The sequence below is a fragment of the Caloenas nicobarica genome, chromosome 26, assembly GCF_036013445.1.
Source record: "Caloenas nicobarica isolate bCalNic1 chromosome 26, bCalNic1.hap1, whole genome shotgun sequence".
Classification (NCBI taxonomy): domain Eukaryota; kingdom Metazoa; phylum Chordata; class Aves; order Columbiformes; family Columbidae; genus Caloenas; species Caloenas nicobarica.
In genome coordinates, this window is record NC_088270.1 from 6,116,909 (window position 1) to 6,129,842 (window position 12,934).

General features: G+C 59.1%; 3 protein-coding genes across 3 annotated transcripts; all 3 read left to right on the forward strand.

Annotated features, from left to right (window-relative positions):
* The first annotated feature begins 49 nt into the window (after positions 1-49).
* Positions 50-4,510, forward strand: RPUSD4 (RNA pseudouridine synthase D4). The gene is made up of 7 exons (XM_065652023.1): positions 50-691; positions 1,044-1,209; positions 2,240-2,441; positions 3,529-3,622; positions 3,702-3,852; positions 4,010-4,107; positions 4,206-4,510. The coding sequence occupies exons 1-7, from the start codon at positions 86-88 to the stop codon at positions 4,389-4,391; spliced, it is 1,503 nt and encodes a 500-aa protein (XP_065508095.1). The 5' UTR covers positions 50-85; the 3' UTR covers positions 4,392-4,510.
* Positions 4,511-4,577: 67 nt separating this feature from the next.
* Positions 4,578-7,341, forward strand: PANX3 (pannexin 3). Its single transcript, XM_065652025.1, has 5 exons — positions 4,578-5,499; positions 5,806-5,948; positions 6,029-6,243; positions 6,312-6,934; positions 7,270-7,341. Exons 1-5 carry the CDS (start codon positions 5,319-5,321, stop codon positions 7,317-7,319), a joined length of 1,212 nt encoding a protein of 403 aa, XP_065508097.1. The 5' UTR covers positions 4,578-5,318; the 3' UTR covers positions 7,320-7,341.
* A 460-nt stretch (positions 7,342-7,801) lies between these two features.
* LOC135998798 (nascent polypeptide-associated complex subunit alpha, muscle-specific form-like) lies at positions 7,802-9,059 on the forward strand. Its single transcript, XM_065652026.1, has 2 exons — positions 7,802-8,505; positions 8,588-9,059. The coding sequence occupies exons 1-2, from the start codon at positions 7,802-7,804 to the stop codon at positions 9,057-9,059; spliced, it is 1,176 nt and encodes a 391-aa protein (XP_065508098.1).
* The last annotated feature ends 3,875 nt before the right edge of the window (positions 9,060-12,934 follow it).

A 12,934-nucleotide genomic window follows, 5' to 3' on the forward strand; every position in this document is an offset into this window, starting at 1 on the left:
GAAGGGCAGGAGGAAAGAAGATGGCGGTGGGGACCGGTGATCTCCCTGAAGGTGCTGGTCGTTCTGTCCCCATTGGGCGGACTGCATGTTGCTCAGCTGTTCGCCGCCTTTCGATTGGACGGGCGAGCTGAAGCACCGCCTCCGCGCCTCCGCTAATGGCTGGAAACGAGGAAGAGGGGAAGGAGGAAGGAAGATAGCGGCGGGGACTCCCCCTGAAGCCCGCCCTGAGCGCCGCGGCTATTGGCTGAGATGGGTGTCACTCGGATGTTTGTCCTTTTTCGATTGGCTGACTGGGCTGAAGCACCGCCTCTGCGCCGCCTCCATTGGCTGGGAAAGCCTGGAAGGAAGAAGAAAGATGGCAGCGGCGAGAGGCGGGGGTAACGGGAACCTCTCCCGAGGCCCGCCCTTCGCGCCACAGCCATTGGGTGAGCAGAGTGTCGCTCAGCTCTCCACCCCTTTCGATTGGACAAGCGGGCTGAAGTACCGCCTCCGCTCCACCGCCATTGGCCAGAAGGAGAAAGAGCGAGCAGGAGGCAGGAAGATGGCGGTGGCGAGCAGCGGTCTGCGGCGGTGTTGGCGGCCGGGCGCGGCCCTTCACCGCGCGGCGCACACCAAGCGGGCGGAGCCGCTGCGGGCCGAGGATCTAGCGGAGCGGCTGCGGGCGCGGAGGAGCGAGGAGGAGAAGCGGGAAGTGAGCGATGAGCGGCGGCGCGGCCCCCCTCGGGCGCTGAGGAGGCCGCACTACAACTCCCGGCATGCCCCGCGGCCCTTCCCGGCGTGCCCCGCGCCGCACACGTGGCGCACACGTGGAGCTGGAGCGGGTCCCTCGTCCCGGGCACGATCTGGGGACCGGGCGGTGTCACCGTCGTGCCCGCGGGTTTTTCCTCCCGGACGAGGATCTGGAGGGGGATTTGTGGGATCTGTGGGATGGCGGGACGGGCTGGGGGTTCGGAGATGTCGTCCCCGGGGTGACGGCGCTTTCCAGGGCACCTCAGCAGCCCCCGGGGCACCGGAGCCGTTCACCCCGTTTCCTTCTCTCCCAGACCCGCCCGGACCCGGCGCGGCGGCGGCTGCGGGAGCTGGCGGCGCTGAGCGAGCGGCTGCAGCGCGTTCACCCCAACGTGCTGGCCAAAGCGCTCAGACGAGGGGCCGTGTACCAGGACGAGGAGATCGTGGTGATCAACAAACCCTACGGGCTCCCCGTGCACGGTGAGCGAAACCCGCCGCACGCTCGGGGAAACGGAGGCGGCTCCTCCATCCGCAGCCTGAGGTTTTCCCTCCCAGGGGCTTTGTCACCTTTTGTAGCCGCCTTCACGTTGGGTTTTGGGGGTAATTTAGGGCAGGTGGATTTTCCATTGGAAATTCCCTTTCTACTGTTCTCAAGCAAAAGGATGTTGGATTTATTCACACTGAGAGAAAAGACACAACTGCTTTCTTTAAAAGGCAAATATATGGTTTGCATCAGCATTTTCTAAAATATTACCAAACTAATTTTGGACAATACTCTGCAAGATATAAACCATTCACAAAGAATTATTTCATCTCAATTACTTTCTAAACTTCTATAGTACAGCGGGTGAAGCTGAAGTTTGTAACGGGTGGATACGTGGATTAAGTAAAATCAGCGAAAAATACAAGTCGCCTTCCCATCTTGAAAGAGCGAAACATATTTTATTTCTGCTGAAATCTCTGGGAAACATTTGTAATTTGTAGTTACTTTTGCTTTCTCTGAGAAACTGCAAATATTAAGATGTAGACATGAACACCTCATGAATACATTTAACTTTTCATTTAGCTATAGCTTTAGTCAGCATGACTGTAGATAAGGGGAGCAGCAGTCATTGAAGCTTAAAGAACATTTTAAAAATAAGTACCAAGGTGTCATATTTGTCCTGAAACTGTTTGTTTTATTTTCGGGGAATACTATTTAATTTGATTGTCTTGATTTTAAACTAATGAGCGTGATGGCCTTTGTTAATTTGATTTTTAATTTGATACTGCCTAAATGTTCCCTAACTGGTTCTGACGTGATTTGTGCAAATGTTTATTTCAATATTATAGCAAAAACTTTATTCTACCTGAATTTTATGTAAAAGAGAACATTAGAGTGCTTGAATTTACTTTTATGCTTTTAAATAACTCCAGAGGGCGAATACAAATGGTTGTTTAGTGGAGCACTCACAGTATACACCAAATTATCGCTAATTACCACTTCGCTAATCACCCATGTGTTCCACAGGCGGCCCCGGGGTCAAGAACAGCGTTGCCGACGTGCTGCCGATATTGGCCAAGATGCTGGAGAACCTGAAAGCCCAACCCCTGCAGCTCTGCCACCGGCTGGACAAGGAGACCACGGGGCTGATGGTGCTGGCGCGGAGCGAGGAGGCGGCGGAGAAAATCCGGCTGCTCTTCAAAACCCGCCAGGTGGAGAAGGTTTACTGGTAGGAGGGGTTTGGGTGGAGAAATGGGTTTGAAGAGGGGGAACGTGGGGTTTGTGGAAGCGGTGGGGGTTTGTTTGTCGTCCCTCGAGCCTCTTTTTATGGGCTGGTGGTGGGGAAAGGGGCTGAGGGTTCCACTCACAGAGAATCCCAGAATGTCAGGGGTTGGAAGGGACCTCGGAAGCTCATCCAGTGCAATCCCCCCGCCGGAGCAGGAACACCCAGCTGAGGTTACACAGGAAGGTGTCCAGGCGGGTTGGAATGTCTGCAGAGAAGGAGACTCCACAACCTCCCTGGGCAGCCTGGGCCAGGCTCTGGCACCCTCACCATCAAGAAGTTTCTTCTCCTCTTTCACTGGAACCTCCTGTGCTCCAGTTTGCACCCATTGCCCCTTGTCCTGGCACTGGCTGTCACCCAGAAGAGCCTGGCTCCATCCTCCTGACACTCCCCCTTTCCACATTGATCCCCATGAATGAGCTCAGCCCTCAGTCTCCTCTTCTCCAGCTCCAGAGCCCCAGCTCCTCAGCCTTTCCTCACACGGGAGATGCTCCACTCCCTGCAGCATCTTGGTGGCTGCGCTGGACTCTCTCCAGCAGTTCCCTGTCCTGCTGGACCTGAGGGGCCCAGCACTGGACACAATATTCCAGATGCGGCCTCCCCAGGGCAGAGCAGAGGGGCAGGAGAACAAGGGAGTGACCCCCAAGCTGCCTCAAAACGGCGGCACCAGAATCACCTCAGGGCTCAAAATGGCGGCAGCAGGGGAACCAATTTTGGGTTTTTTGGCCTCGATACAAGACTCTACACTCGCCCTTGTTATATTTCATTCAATTTCTCCCAGCCCAACTCTCCAGCCTGTCCAGGTCTCTGGATGGCAGCACAGCCTTGCAGTGTCAGCCACTCCTCCTAGTTCGGTGTCATCAGCAAACCCGCTGACAGTCACTCTATTCCCTCATCCAAGTCGTTGATGAATATATTGAATAATACTGGTCCCAGTACTGACCCTTGAGGGACTCCACTCGATACAGGCCTCCAACTGGACTCTGCCCCACTGACCCCATTCCTCCCACAGACCCCTCGTTTCCTTCCGCAGGGCAATTAGTGTGGGCGTCCCAGACCCCACCGAGGGCATCGTGGAGATCCCCATCATGGAGAAGCAGGTGCAGAGCCACCAGCCGCACTACAAGGTGAGCCCTGAGGCCTCTATTTCCCCCTCTCATCCCCCCGTTATTCACCCCAAGGCCTCACCCTCTCGTTCCCCTTCAGATGACGCTGGCCCCCAACTACCGCCTGGCTCCCGAGGACGGGAAAGTGCTGAAAATGCGCAAAAACCGCCACGCTGAGAGCGCCGTGACACGGTTCCGCGTCCTGGGCAGCTCCTCCGCCTGCTCGCTGCTGGAGCTCCAGCCCATCACAGGTGAGCATCACCCCCCGGCGCCACTTTCCACACTGAAATCTGTCGTTAGCCGCGACTTAAATCCTAATTTTGGGCTAAAACCCTGGGAATAAACCTCCCTGAGGTGATGTTTTGCTGCCTGGCTGTTTCGTTCGTTGTCACGTCTTTCCCTCCTCAGGGGTGAAGCACCAAATCCGCGTCCACTTGGCGTACGGGCTGGGCTGCCCCGTCCTGGGGGATCACAAATATTCGCACTGGAGCAAACTGGCACCCCAGGTGAGGCAAATCCCACCCCGGGGGGCTCCCCCTCACAGTTTTCAAGCCCCAGCTTGCTGTAAAGTGGATATTTTTTTGTTTGTTTGTTCTCATCGCAGAAACTTCCCGAAATCACCCTGAAGCGGCTGAAGCTGGCGCAGAGCAAAGCTCGGCACGTCCCGCTGCACCTCCACGCCCTCCGGCTCTCCCTGCCCCTGCGCCAGCGCGTCGATCTGTTCTGCAAACCGCCCCCCTTCTTCCAAAAGACCCTGGAAAAGCTGGAGCTGGACATCGCCGACAAATAACGAGGATTTCGGTCTCTGTCAGTGAGAAGAGCCTCTCTCCGGGACAAACAGGGTGGGGGATTTGCCCAGTTTGTGTTTGGAACGTGCAATAAAACGATCCGCATGGCGCCGAGGTGGAAGGTTCCGTGTCTCTTGGTCCCTGGGTGCCATCGCTCGCTATTTAAATCTCTCCATCTTATCCTGGCGCTCCCGGCTCTGATTTGGCAACGTTTTCATGCAAAAATCCATCGAAAGCGCAGTTTGGCAGCGGCTGTGGGGTGGTTTTTTTTTTTTTGCTGCGATGGGAAATTCCTCGCTCGGCTTGGCCGAGCCGCCCCAGGACTCTATCGCTGCTGCTTTGGGCACTGACTACGCCGCCGGGAGGAACTTTTCCCTCCCGATCTCCCCATCATTATTTCCAGTCCCCGTTACCAGGATCCCTTGGCAGCTCCTTCCCCTGCGCAGAGAAATCACAAACCTGTTGAACCGCGGCTGATGTTCTGCCTCAAAATCGCGTTTGGTGGCCCTTGGCCTGTCCCCAGAACCTCGCAGCTGAGCAGTGGGAATTTCTCCAGCGCTTTAGGTGCTGGAAAAGGCTCTTTGTACCTCCAGATACCTGGCAGGAGCTTTTTGGACGGGTTCCCCCTCCTCCCCGGGGCAAAAATACCCAGTGGGAGCCCCAGGCTGCCAGAAATAAATCCACTGATGAGAGAGGGACATAAAACCACGAGGAGCCGCGGCCGGGGCGGAACGCCGCCTTCCCAGCCTGCTATTTATTTTTATTTTTCTATTTCGGGGCGAAAAAGCTTCCCCCTGTAATTACGGGTGCATTCAACGCGTGTTTAAGCCGCCGTTTAACAGATAAAAGCCTCTTTTCGAGCCGCTCGCGTCTCAGACGCCGCCGGGAAGCAGCAGCCGCCGCCGTCGCTCCGTTTTCCTCGCGCAGCCATGTCCCTGTCGCACGCGGCCGCCGAGTACATGCTGTCGGACGCTCTCCTGCCGGAGCCCGGCGGATCCCGCGCCGAGCGGCTGCGCCTGGAGCTGCCGAGCGACCGCCTGCTCAAGTTCGTCACCGTGGGGCTGCCGCTGCTCCTCGTCTCGCTGGCGTTCGCCCGCGAGTTCTCCACTGGTGAGTCCGCGCGCGGGGTTTTTACAGTTTCCAGCAGCCTGGAAATGATATTTTAAGAATTTTTATTTCCTCAGGGATACTTATTCATTGTTCTTAATGGATTATCAGCGCTTTTGGGTCGTTTCTGAGGGGGAGGGAGGCGCCGGCAGCGGCACAGAGGCCACATTGATGCTGCTGCGCAACCTTGGTTTGACTCCGGTTTCTGGCCCGTCTCTAATTCCCCCTCAAAGGGTTTGCATTCAGGAAGCTGAAAAATGACTAAAAGTGGCTTTTTTAAACTCGAACGGAGCCTTTTTCTCCCCGCAGGCTCACAGATCAGCTGCTTCTCCCCCAGCAACTTCACGGTGCAGCAGTCGGGCTACGTGGACGCGGCGTGTTGGGACTCACTCCTCCACCACGGCCTCGACGCCCAGGGCCGCGTTGTCACCAAGTCCCTCTGGGCGCTCAAGGTTGGGGGTCAAGTTCACGGCCGGGAGCCCCATTAGCGGAGGCGACGGTTTCTCAGCGCCCGCTTTTTTCCGCCGCCCAGGTGTTCCCCTACTCGCTGCTGGCGCTGGCGGGGCTGATGTTCCTGCCGGCGCTGCTCTGGCGCTCAACCGCCGTCCCTGCACTCCGCTCCGACCTCCTCTTCGTCGCCGATGAGCTGGACAAATCCTACAACCGCTCCGTGCGCCTGGTGCAGCACATGCGCAGGGTCCAGCAGGCCAGCGCCGAGCCCGAGCGCTTTTGGGAGGAATATGAGAGGTGAGGGTGATGCCGCCGCCGCGGTGCGTCCCCCCCACGTCCCTTTAAGCCCCTTTTGTGTCCCCAAGGGCTCGGCGAGAGAGATATTTCGAGTTCCCGCTGCTGGAGCGGTACCTGACCTGCAAGCAGCGCGCGCACTCCTTGGTTTTCCTCTACATCCTGCGCAACGTCCTCCTGCTCTTCCTTTTGGTGGCCGCCTGCCTCTACCTCGCCTTCCTCCACCTCACCGGCTCCTTCCAGGGCGAATTCAGCTGCTCGGTGACAACCGGGGAGCCCCAAATCCCCCTGCTCGTCCCCTGCAGGCTGCTTTTCTCCTCAGTCTTCCGGCTCCTCAGCGTCGCGCTCGGTGGCGTCTACATCGTGCTGGTCCCCGTCGTCGCCTACAATGCGCTGCAGCTCTGCCGCTGGGACAAGGGGCTCCTCGCCGTCTACGAGATGCTCCCGGCCTTCGACCTCCTCAGCCGCAAGATGCTCGACTGCCCCCTCAACGACCTCAACCTCCTCCTCCTCTTCCTCCGCGCCAACGTCGCCCGTCTCGCCTCCTTTGGCCGCCTCAGCGCCGTCGGCACCTTGAAAGAAGCCGCTGCCGACCAGGGCGACATCGACACCGTTGTCGACTTCATGACGCTGCTGGCTGGGCTGGAGGCCGCCAAGCCCAAAAGCCAACCTTGTGCCAACGGTGGGGCTGCAGGTGGGATTTTTTGGGGGGGATATGATGTTTTCCTTCTCATTTTTCATGAGCCCACCCTTTGCCAAGACCTAAATGTTTTTGGGGGAGAGTTTGGGGGTTGGTGGATCCGTTTACAGCCGGGACGTGGCTGCGGTTTTAAAAACCCAGGCGTGGGCTGTTCGTTTTAAAAAACCCACCCGGATTGAGCTGTTTTTAGCATCCTGGTTGGCATGGCAACCTCGAGGGCTAGCACAGCTGGCGCCTGGGCTGGTCAGGCCCAAGATCCCAGTTTACGATTGCCCGATTAATTAATTTCCTCCTTAATTAACTCTCTTCTCTTCCCCCTCCTTGCCCAGGAGCAGACGCGATGGGAAAAGCCTCCCGGGACTCACAGGGCTCCGCCTGACCCCAGATCTACTGGGATCCAGTTGGATCCGATTCCTTCTCGCTGGCGTCGCTGGAGCACATTAAGCTCCGCTTCGGATGCGGCCTGGTGGGGTGACAGCCAGAACGTGACAGCCGGGCTGAGCCCCCAATCCCCTCCTGCGTTTGGGGGTTCCCCTTCTTACCCCAGGCTCGCCCCAGTTCCCCAGGGCTCCCCAGTCCGTCCTGTCTTGTCTCGGCTCCCCGGGGATCCTCAGGGAACCCCAGGGCTCCCCACATCACCCCAGTTCTCCTGCCATCGCCCCACGGCTCCCCAGGTCTCCCCAGTTCTCCCATCATCACCCCAGGGCTCCCCAATCCCTCCCCAGCCTCTTATCAACTCCCCAGGGCTCCCCAGGACTTGTCTTGTCTCCCTTGGCTCCCCAGGACTCCCCAAGTCTCTCCTTGGCTCCCCAAGTCTCCCCAGGGCTCCCCAAATCTCCCCAGTTCTCCCCAAGTCTCTCCATGGCTCCCCAGTCCTTTCCAGTCCTCCGTTGGGCTCCCCTTGGCTTTCCAGGGGTCCCAAGGACTTGTCTGGGTGTCCCTGGGCTCCCCAAGTCTCCCTGGAGCTCCCCAGTTCTCCCCAAGGGTCACCTCTGTCCCCCAGGACTCCCCGGTCTTGTCTCAGCTTTCCAGTTCTCCCCAAGTCTCCCCAGGACTCCCCAGTTCTCCCAAAGTCTCCCCAAGTCTCTCCAGGGCTCCTTAGGGATCCCCAGTCCTTCCCAGCACTCCCCAAAGCACCCCAGTCCTCCCCAGGGTTCGCCTCAGCTCCCCAGGGTTCCCCTATCCCTCTCCAGCTTCTCCCCAGGGTTCCCCTCAGCCTTCTGGGGGTCCCTAGGGCTTGCCTTGGCTCCCCAGGGATCCCCAAATCTCCCCAGTGCTCCCCTCGTCCCCCCCAGGGCTCCGCAGTCCCTCCTCAGCCTGGTCTCAGTTCCCCAGGCCGCACCTCGTCTCCCTTGGACTCCCCAGTTCTCCTCAACTCTCGCCTTGGCTCCCCAGGTCTCCCCAGGGCTCTCCAAGGCTCCTCAAATCTCCCCAATTTTCCCCAAGGTTCCCCAGGGCTCCTTGGGTCTCTCCTTGACTCCCCAAGTCTCCCCAGTTCTCTTTAGGGCTTCCCAGTCCTTCCCAGGTCTCTCCTTGGCTCCCCAAGTCTCCCCAGTGCTCCCCAGGTCTGCCTGGGGCTCCCCAATCCCTCCCCAGTTCTCCCCAAGTTTCTCCTTGTCTCCCCAGGTCTCCCCAGTCCCTCCCCAGCCTCACCTCATCCCCCTTGGGCTCCCCAGGGATCCCCAAGTCTCCCCTTGGCTCCCCAAATCTCCCCAGTTCCTCCCCAGTGCAGCTGCCAACTGTGGAAACAACCCCAGTGCAGATTTTTAAATCTGCACCATCGGAGCGTCCTCAGGCAGGAATTTGGGGATTAAACAAGAAAAATCCTGCAGAAAAACGTGTGTCGGAGCAGCCGCCACTGGGAGGAACTGGGAGAAACTGGGAGGAACTGGGTGCGCGTGACACCGTGGCGGCTCCGGCTAATTTTAGAGGCGCCGAATCGAGGCGTGAAGAAGCTTTTTCGTCGCGGATTTGCTGGATCCTGCAGCTCTTCCTGCGTCGCCGCTCGCTCACACGTCGCCTCCGGGCTCCCCGGCTCGTGGAGGAGCCAAAAAGCAGCAGTTTCACCCCCAAAAAAATAATCAACGAGCAACCCCCAAAGTCCCCAGGCAGAGAATGAAGCGACTCCCTTGAAAATCCAGATTATTCAAGATTCCGCTTTAATTTACAGCGTCCTCGGGTTCTGCTCAAGCAAATGACGCGTGGAGCTGAGGGAGCAGCGGGATTTAAGGGAAATCACGGAATTTCAATACAAATTTTGATTAAAATTATTCTAATAACATCATGGGAGTGTCTCCGCCTGCTAAAAAGTACGCTCTGATGTATTTTTTTCCCTTGCAAAAACTAAGTTTGGGGTAGGAAACAGCAAAGGGGCAGAGGTCTTGGCCCCAGCACCCTCAAAATGTGGTTTTTTGGGGTGTGAAAATAAAAAACGAGCTTGAAAAGGGGGTTTTGGGGAAGGTTTGTGCGTGCGGAGAGAGAATTCTTGGTGTCACGATTAAACTGGGGCTTGCGGACTCCCAGCGTCTCATGTGACGAGGCGCCGGGAAGGATGAGTTATGTAAAAAGATTTTTTAAAAAAGGAGTTGGAGGATCAAAAAAAAAAAAACCAAACCCCAAGACGGCAGAGCCGAGGCTAAAAAAAGAGTCGGGGAGGAGGGAGCCCATGGGATGTGGCTCCTGATTTATGTAGAGCATTGTTCAGGGAGTGCAAAGGGCCCCAAAGTGGGGTTCGGGGCGGGAAAGGATGTAAAAAAGGGTTTGGGGGGTCCCAAGGTCTCCCAAATGGGGTTCTGGGGTTACCAAGGGCCCCAAAGCAACACCGGGGGGTTCAAAGGGCCCCGAAATGGGTCTCGGGGGGTCCCAATGTCCACAAAGTGACACTGGGGGCCTGCCAGTGACCCCAAGCGGGGCTCGGGGGGTCCCTGGGGGGGTCAAAGGGACCCGCCCGCCAGGCCCCGCCCCGCCCCGCGACCCCGCCCATAGGGGCGTGGCCAGCGCATGGGGGCGTGGCCAGCGCAGATGGTTGTGGCCTGGGCACTGGGGCGTGGCCAGCACGGGGGTGTGGTCTGGGTACGGGGGCGTGGCCAGCACGGGGGTGTGGCCTGGGCACGGGGGCGTGGCCAGCACGGGGGGGTGTGGCCTGGGCACGGGGGCCGGTTGCCAAGCAACAGCGTCCTCAGCACAGCCAGAGGCCCCGGCGCGGCCTGGCCGGGTCGGAGCGGGGAAAGGGCCGGGGATGGGGCTGGGGACGCGGGGCCCAGGGAAGGGGGTGCGGGCCGGGGTGTGGGGACCCCGGGGAGACCCGAGGGAAAGCAGGGAGACCAGGTGGAACTGGGGGTCCGGGCCGCAGCCGCGCATGCGCAGTTGGAGGCGGCCGTGAGGGCGGGAGGGAGGAGCGCCCCCTAGCGGCAGCGCTGCCTCCCACCGTCCACTCGCGTATCCCCTGAGCTAAGGGTTCGAGTCCCGGCGCCGCCCGATCGGGAGTGCGGGGCGCGGCTGACCCCAACCGTGCTGCTGCAGGGGGCCGGGGAGAGGCGGCCATGTCCGTCCCCTTCTCCAGCACCAACGTGCAGCTGCCTGACGGCTTCAGGAACCTGCTGGAGGGGCTGGCACAGGAGGTGCTGCGGGTGCAGCCCCAGGACGTGGTGGGTTTTGCTGCTCAGTACTTCCAGACGCTGCTGGAGCAGAGAGACGGTGAGTCGGGGGGGGCCTGGCAGCAGCATCGCCGCTGCTCCAGCCGCTGCCCCACGCTGCGCTGCCTGCCCATCACCCGGGCATCAGGCCTGCTGGGCGAGCCCATCCGCAGGGCGTCAGGTCTGCCCGTGTGTCCATCCCCGAGGAACGAGACGCACTCCATGTGCCCATCCCCATGGTGCCAGGCCTTATGTGTGTGCCCATCCCCATGGTGCCAGGTCTACCCCACGTACCCATCCCCAGGGAGTCACGTCTGCCCGTGTGTCCATCCCTGGGGCATGAGATGTAACCCCACGTGCCCATCCCTGGGGTGTCAGGTCTACCCTGTGTGCCCATCCCCAGGGCGTCAGACCTACCCCACGCGTCCATCCCCAGGGCATCAGGGCTGCCCCTGTGCCCGTTATTCAGGGTGTCCAACCTACCCCATGTGCCCATCCCCAGGGTGCCAGATCTGCCCTGTGCGCCCATCCCTGGGGCACCAGACCCACCCCATGTGCCCATCCCCGGGGCATCAGACCTACTTCATGTGCCCATCCCCAGGGCTGGCTCTACCTCGTGTGCCCATCCCCAGGGTATCAGGCCTTCTCCATGTGCCCCTCCCTGGGATGACAGGTCTACAACACGTGCCCATCGTGCACGGTATCATGTCTGCCCTTGTGCCCATCACTGGAGCGTCGGTTCTACCCCACGCGTCCATCCCCAGGGCATCAGGGCTGCCCCTGTGCCCGTTATTCAGGGTGTCAAACCCACCCCATGTGCCCATCCCCAGGGTGCCAGATCTGCCCTGTGCGCCCATCCCTGGGGCACCAGACCCACCCCATGTGCCCATCCCTGGAGCGCCAGGTCTATCTCGTGTGCCCGTCCCCAGGGTATCAGGCCTCCATGTGCCCATCTCCGGGATGACAGGTCTACAACACATGCTCTAAAGCCCCGCACCCCCGGATCCTTTACCCCAAATCCTTCACCGTAAACTCTGCACCCCCAAACCCTTCACCTTGAAATTCTGTCCCCCAAACGTGTCACCCCCCACACTCCACACCCCTAAATCTCACACCCCCAGATCCTGCACCGCAAACCCTACACCCCAGAGCCCTGCGCCCCCAAACCCTGCCCTACCAAACGCGGCACCCCAAATCCTGCACGCCGCGATCCTGTACCCCAATAACCCTGCACCCCAAAATCCTGCACCCTCAGATGTTGAACCCACAGATCCTTCCCCCAACACCCTGCACCCCCAAACCCTCTACCCCCAAATCCTTCACCCTGAAACCCTGCACCCCAAAACCCTTTACCCCAAATGTCTGCCCTTGTGTCCATCCCCGTGGCCTCAAGCCTCCTCCTTCCCCAGCCAGCTCGGCCAACCCGGCGCGGGAGGACCAGGGTCTCACCCAGGCCCCTCTCCAGGTAGGATATCCCCCCTTGTCCCCCCTTGTCCCCCCTTGTCCCCCCTTGTCCCCTCGGAGAACTCGGGGTCCCTGGGGCACAGGGCTGGGACCCCCCACCCACCCGCTGCTCCCGTCCCACGTCACCAAAATTTTAAATTTTCCTCTTTTTTTCTTTCCAGGAGGAAAGTGGTGGCGCACCCGTTGTCACGGTAAGGGCCGCCTGCACCCAAAACAAGGCTTTTCGAGCCCAAAACAGCATCGACACCCCATAATTCCTCCCCCCCCAAAAAAAAATCCTCATTGTGATGCAGCAGCGACAAGTGCGTCCCCCGAAAACTCCTTTACCAGGGACACCCCCCTGGGGAGCCGACCCCAGCGCTTGCCCCAAATCCCGATTTGGCCCAATTTGGCAACATCTTGACCCAAAACGAGGTGCCACGGCTCAAAAAAAACCCCCCAAAAACCTTAATTTCCCCTCCGGGCTCTTGTCCCTCTCTTGGGGGTGGATGATCTCCCGTCCCGCCCCCCCCAGTGCTTTTTTTAATGAGTATTTTTCTTAACGAGGTCCCTGCCGTTATTAGCGACTCTCACCTGAGATTCCTGCCCGAAATCAAACCCGGGTTTAGGAGCTGGGCCGAGCTCAAGATGGTAATTTTAGGCTCTATATTTAGGCCTCTGCATCCCCGGAGGTTGGCAAAAAATTTAACAGCGTCCTCGCGTGAAGGAGGGAGGTGACATTGTCCCCCCGCCGTGAGATTTGGGGACCGCGGGGGGGGGGTCCCCGCATCCCGTTCCAACCAGTTAAATTCGTATTTTCCCATCCGGAGTGGTTTAAAAATCAAAAAAAAAAAAAAAAAAAGGTTTGTGTCAAAACCAGCTTATTTTGAGGGGGGGGAGCCCAAGCTCAGCCCAA

Bases quoted from the DNA above. Each gene is read 5' to 3' on its own strand.
- RPUSD4 (XM_065652023.1), top strand. From the start codon at position 86: ATGTTGCTCAGCTGTTCGCCGCCTTTCGATTGGACGGGCGAGCTGAAG. The intron at 692-1,043 runs GTGAGCGATGAG...CTTCTCTCCCAG, and splicing joins GCGAGGAGGAGAAGCGGGAA to ACCCGCCCGGACCCGGCGCG. The intron at 3,853-4,009 runs GTGAGCATCACC...TTCCCTCCTCAG, and splicing joins GGAGCTCCAGCCCATCACAG to GGGTGAAGCACCAAATCCGC.
- PANX3 (XM_065652025.1), top strand. From the start codon at position 5,319: ATGTCCCTGTCGCACGCGGCCGCCGAGTACATGCTGTCGGACGCTCTC. The intron at 5,500-5,805 runs GTGAGTCCGCGC...TTCTCCCCGCAG, and splicing joins CGCCCGCGAGTTCTCCACTG to GCTCACAGATCAGCTGCTTC. The intron at 6,244-6,311 runs GTGAGGGTGATG...TGTGTCCCCAAG, and splicing joins TTTTGGGAGGAATATGAGAG to GGCTCGGCGAGAGAGATATT.
- LOC135998798 (XM_065652026.1), top strand. From the start codon at position 7,802: ATGGCTCCCCAGTCCTTTCCAGTCCTCCGTTGGGCTCCCCTTGGCTTT. The intron at 8,506-8,587 runs GTCTGCCTGGGG...GTCCCTCCCCAG, and splicing joins GTCTCCCCAGTGCTCCCCAG to CCTCACCTCATCCCCCTTGG.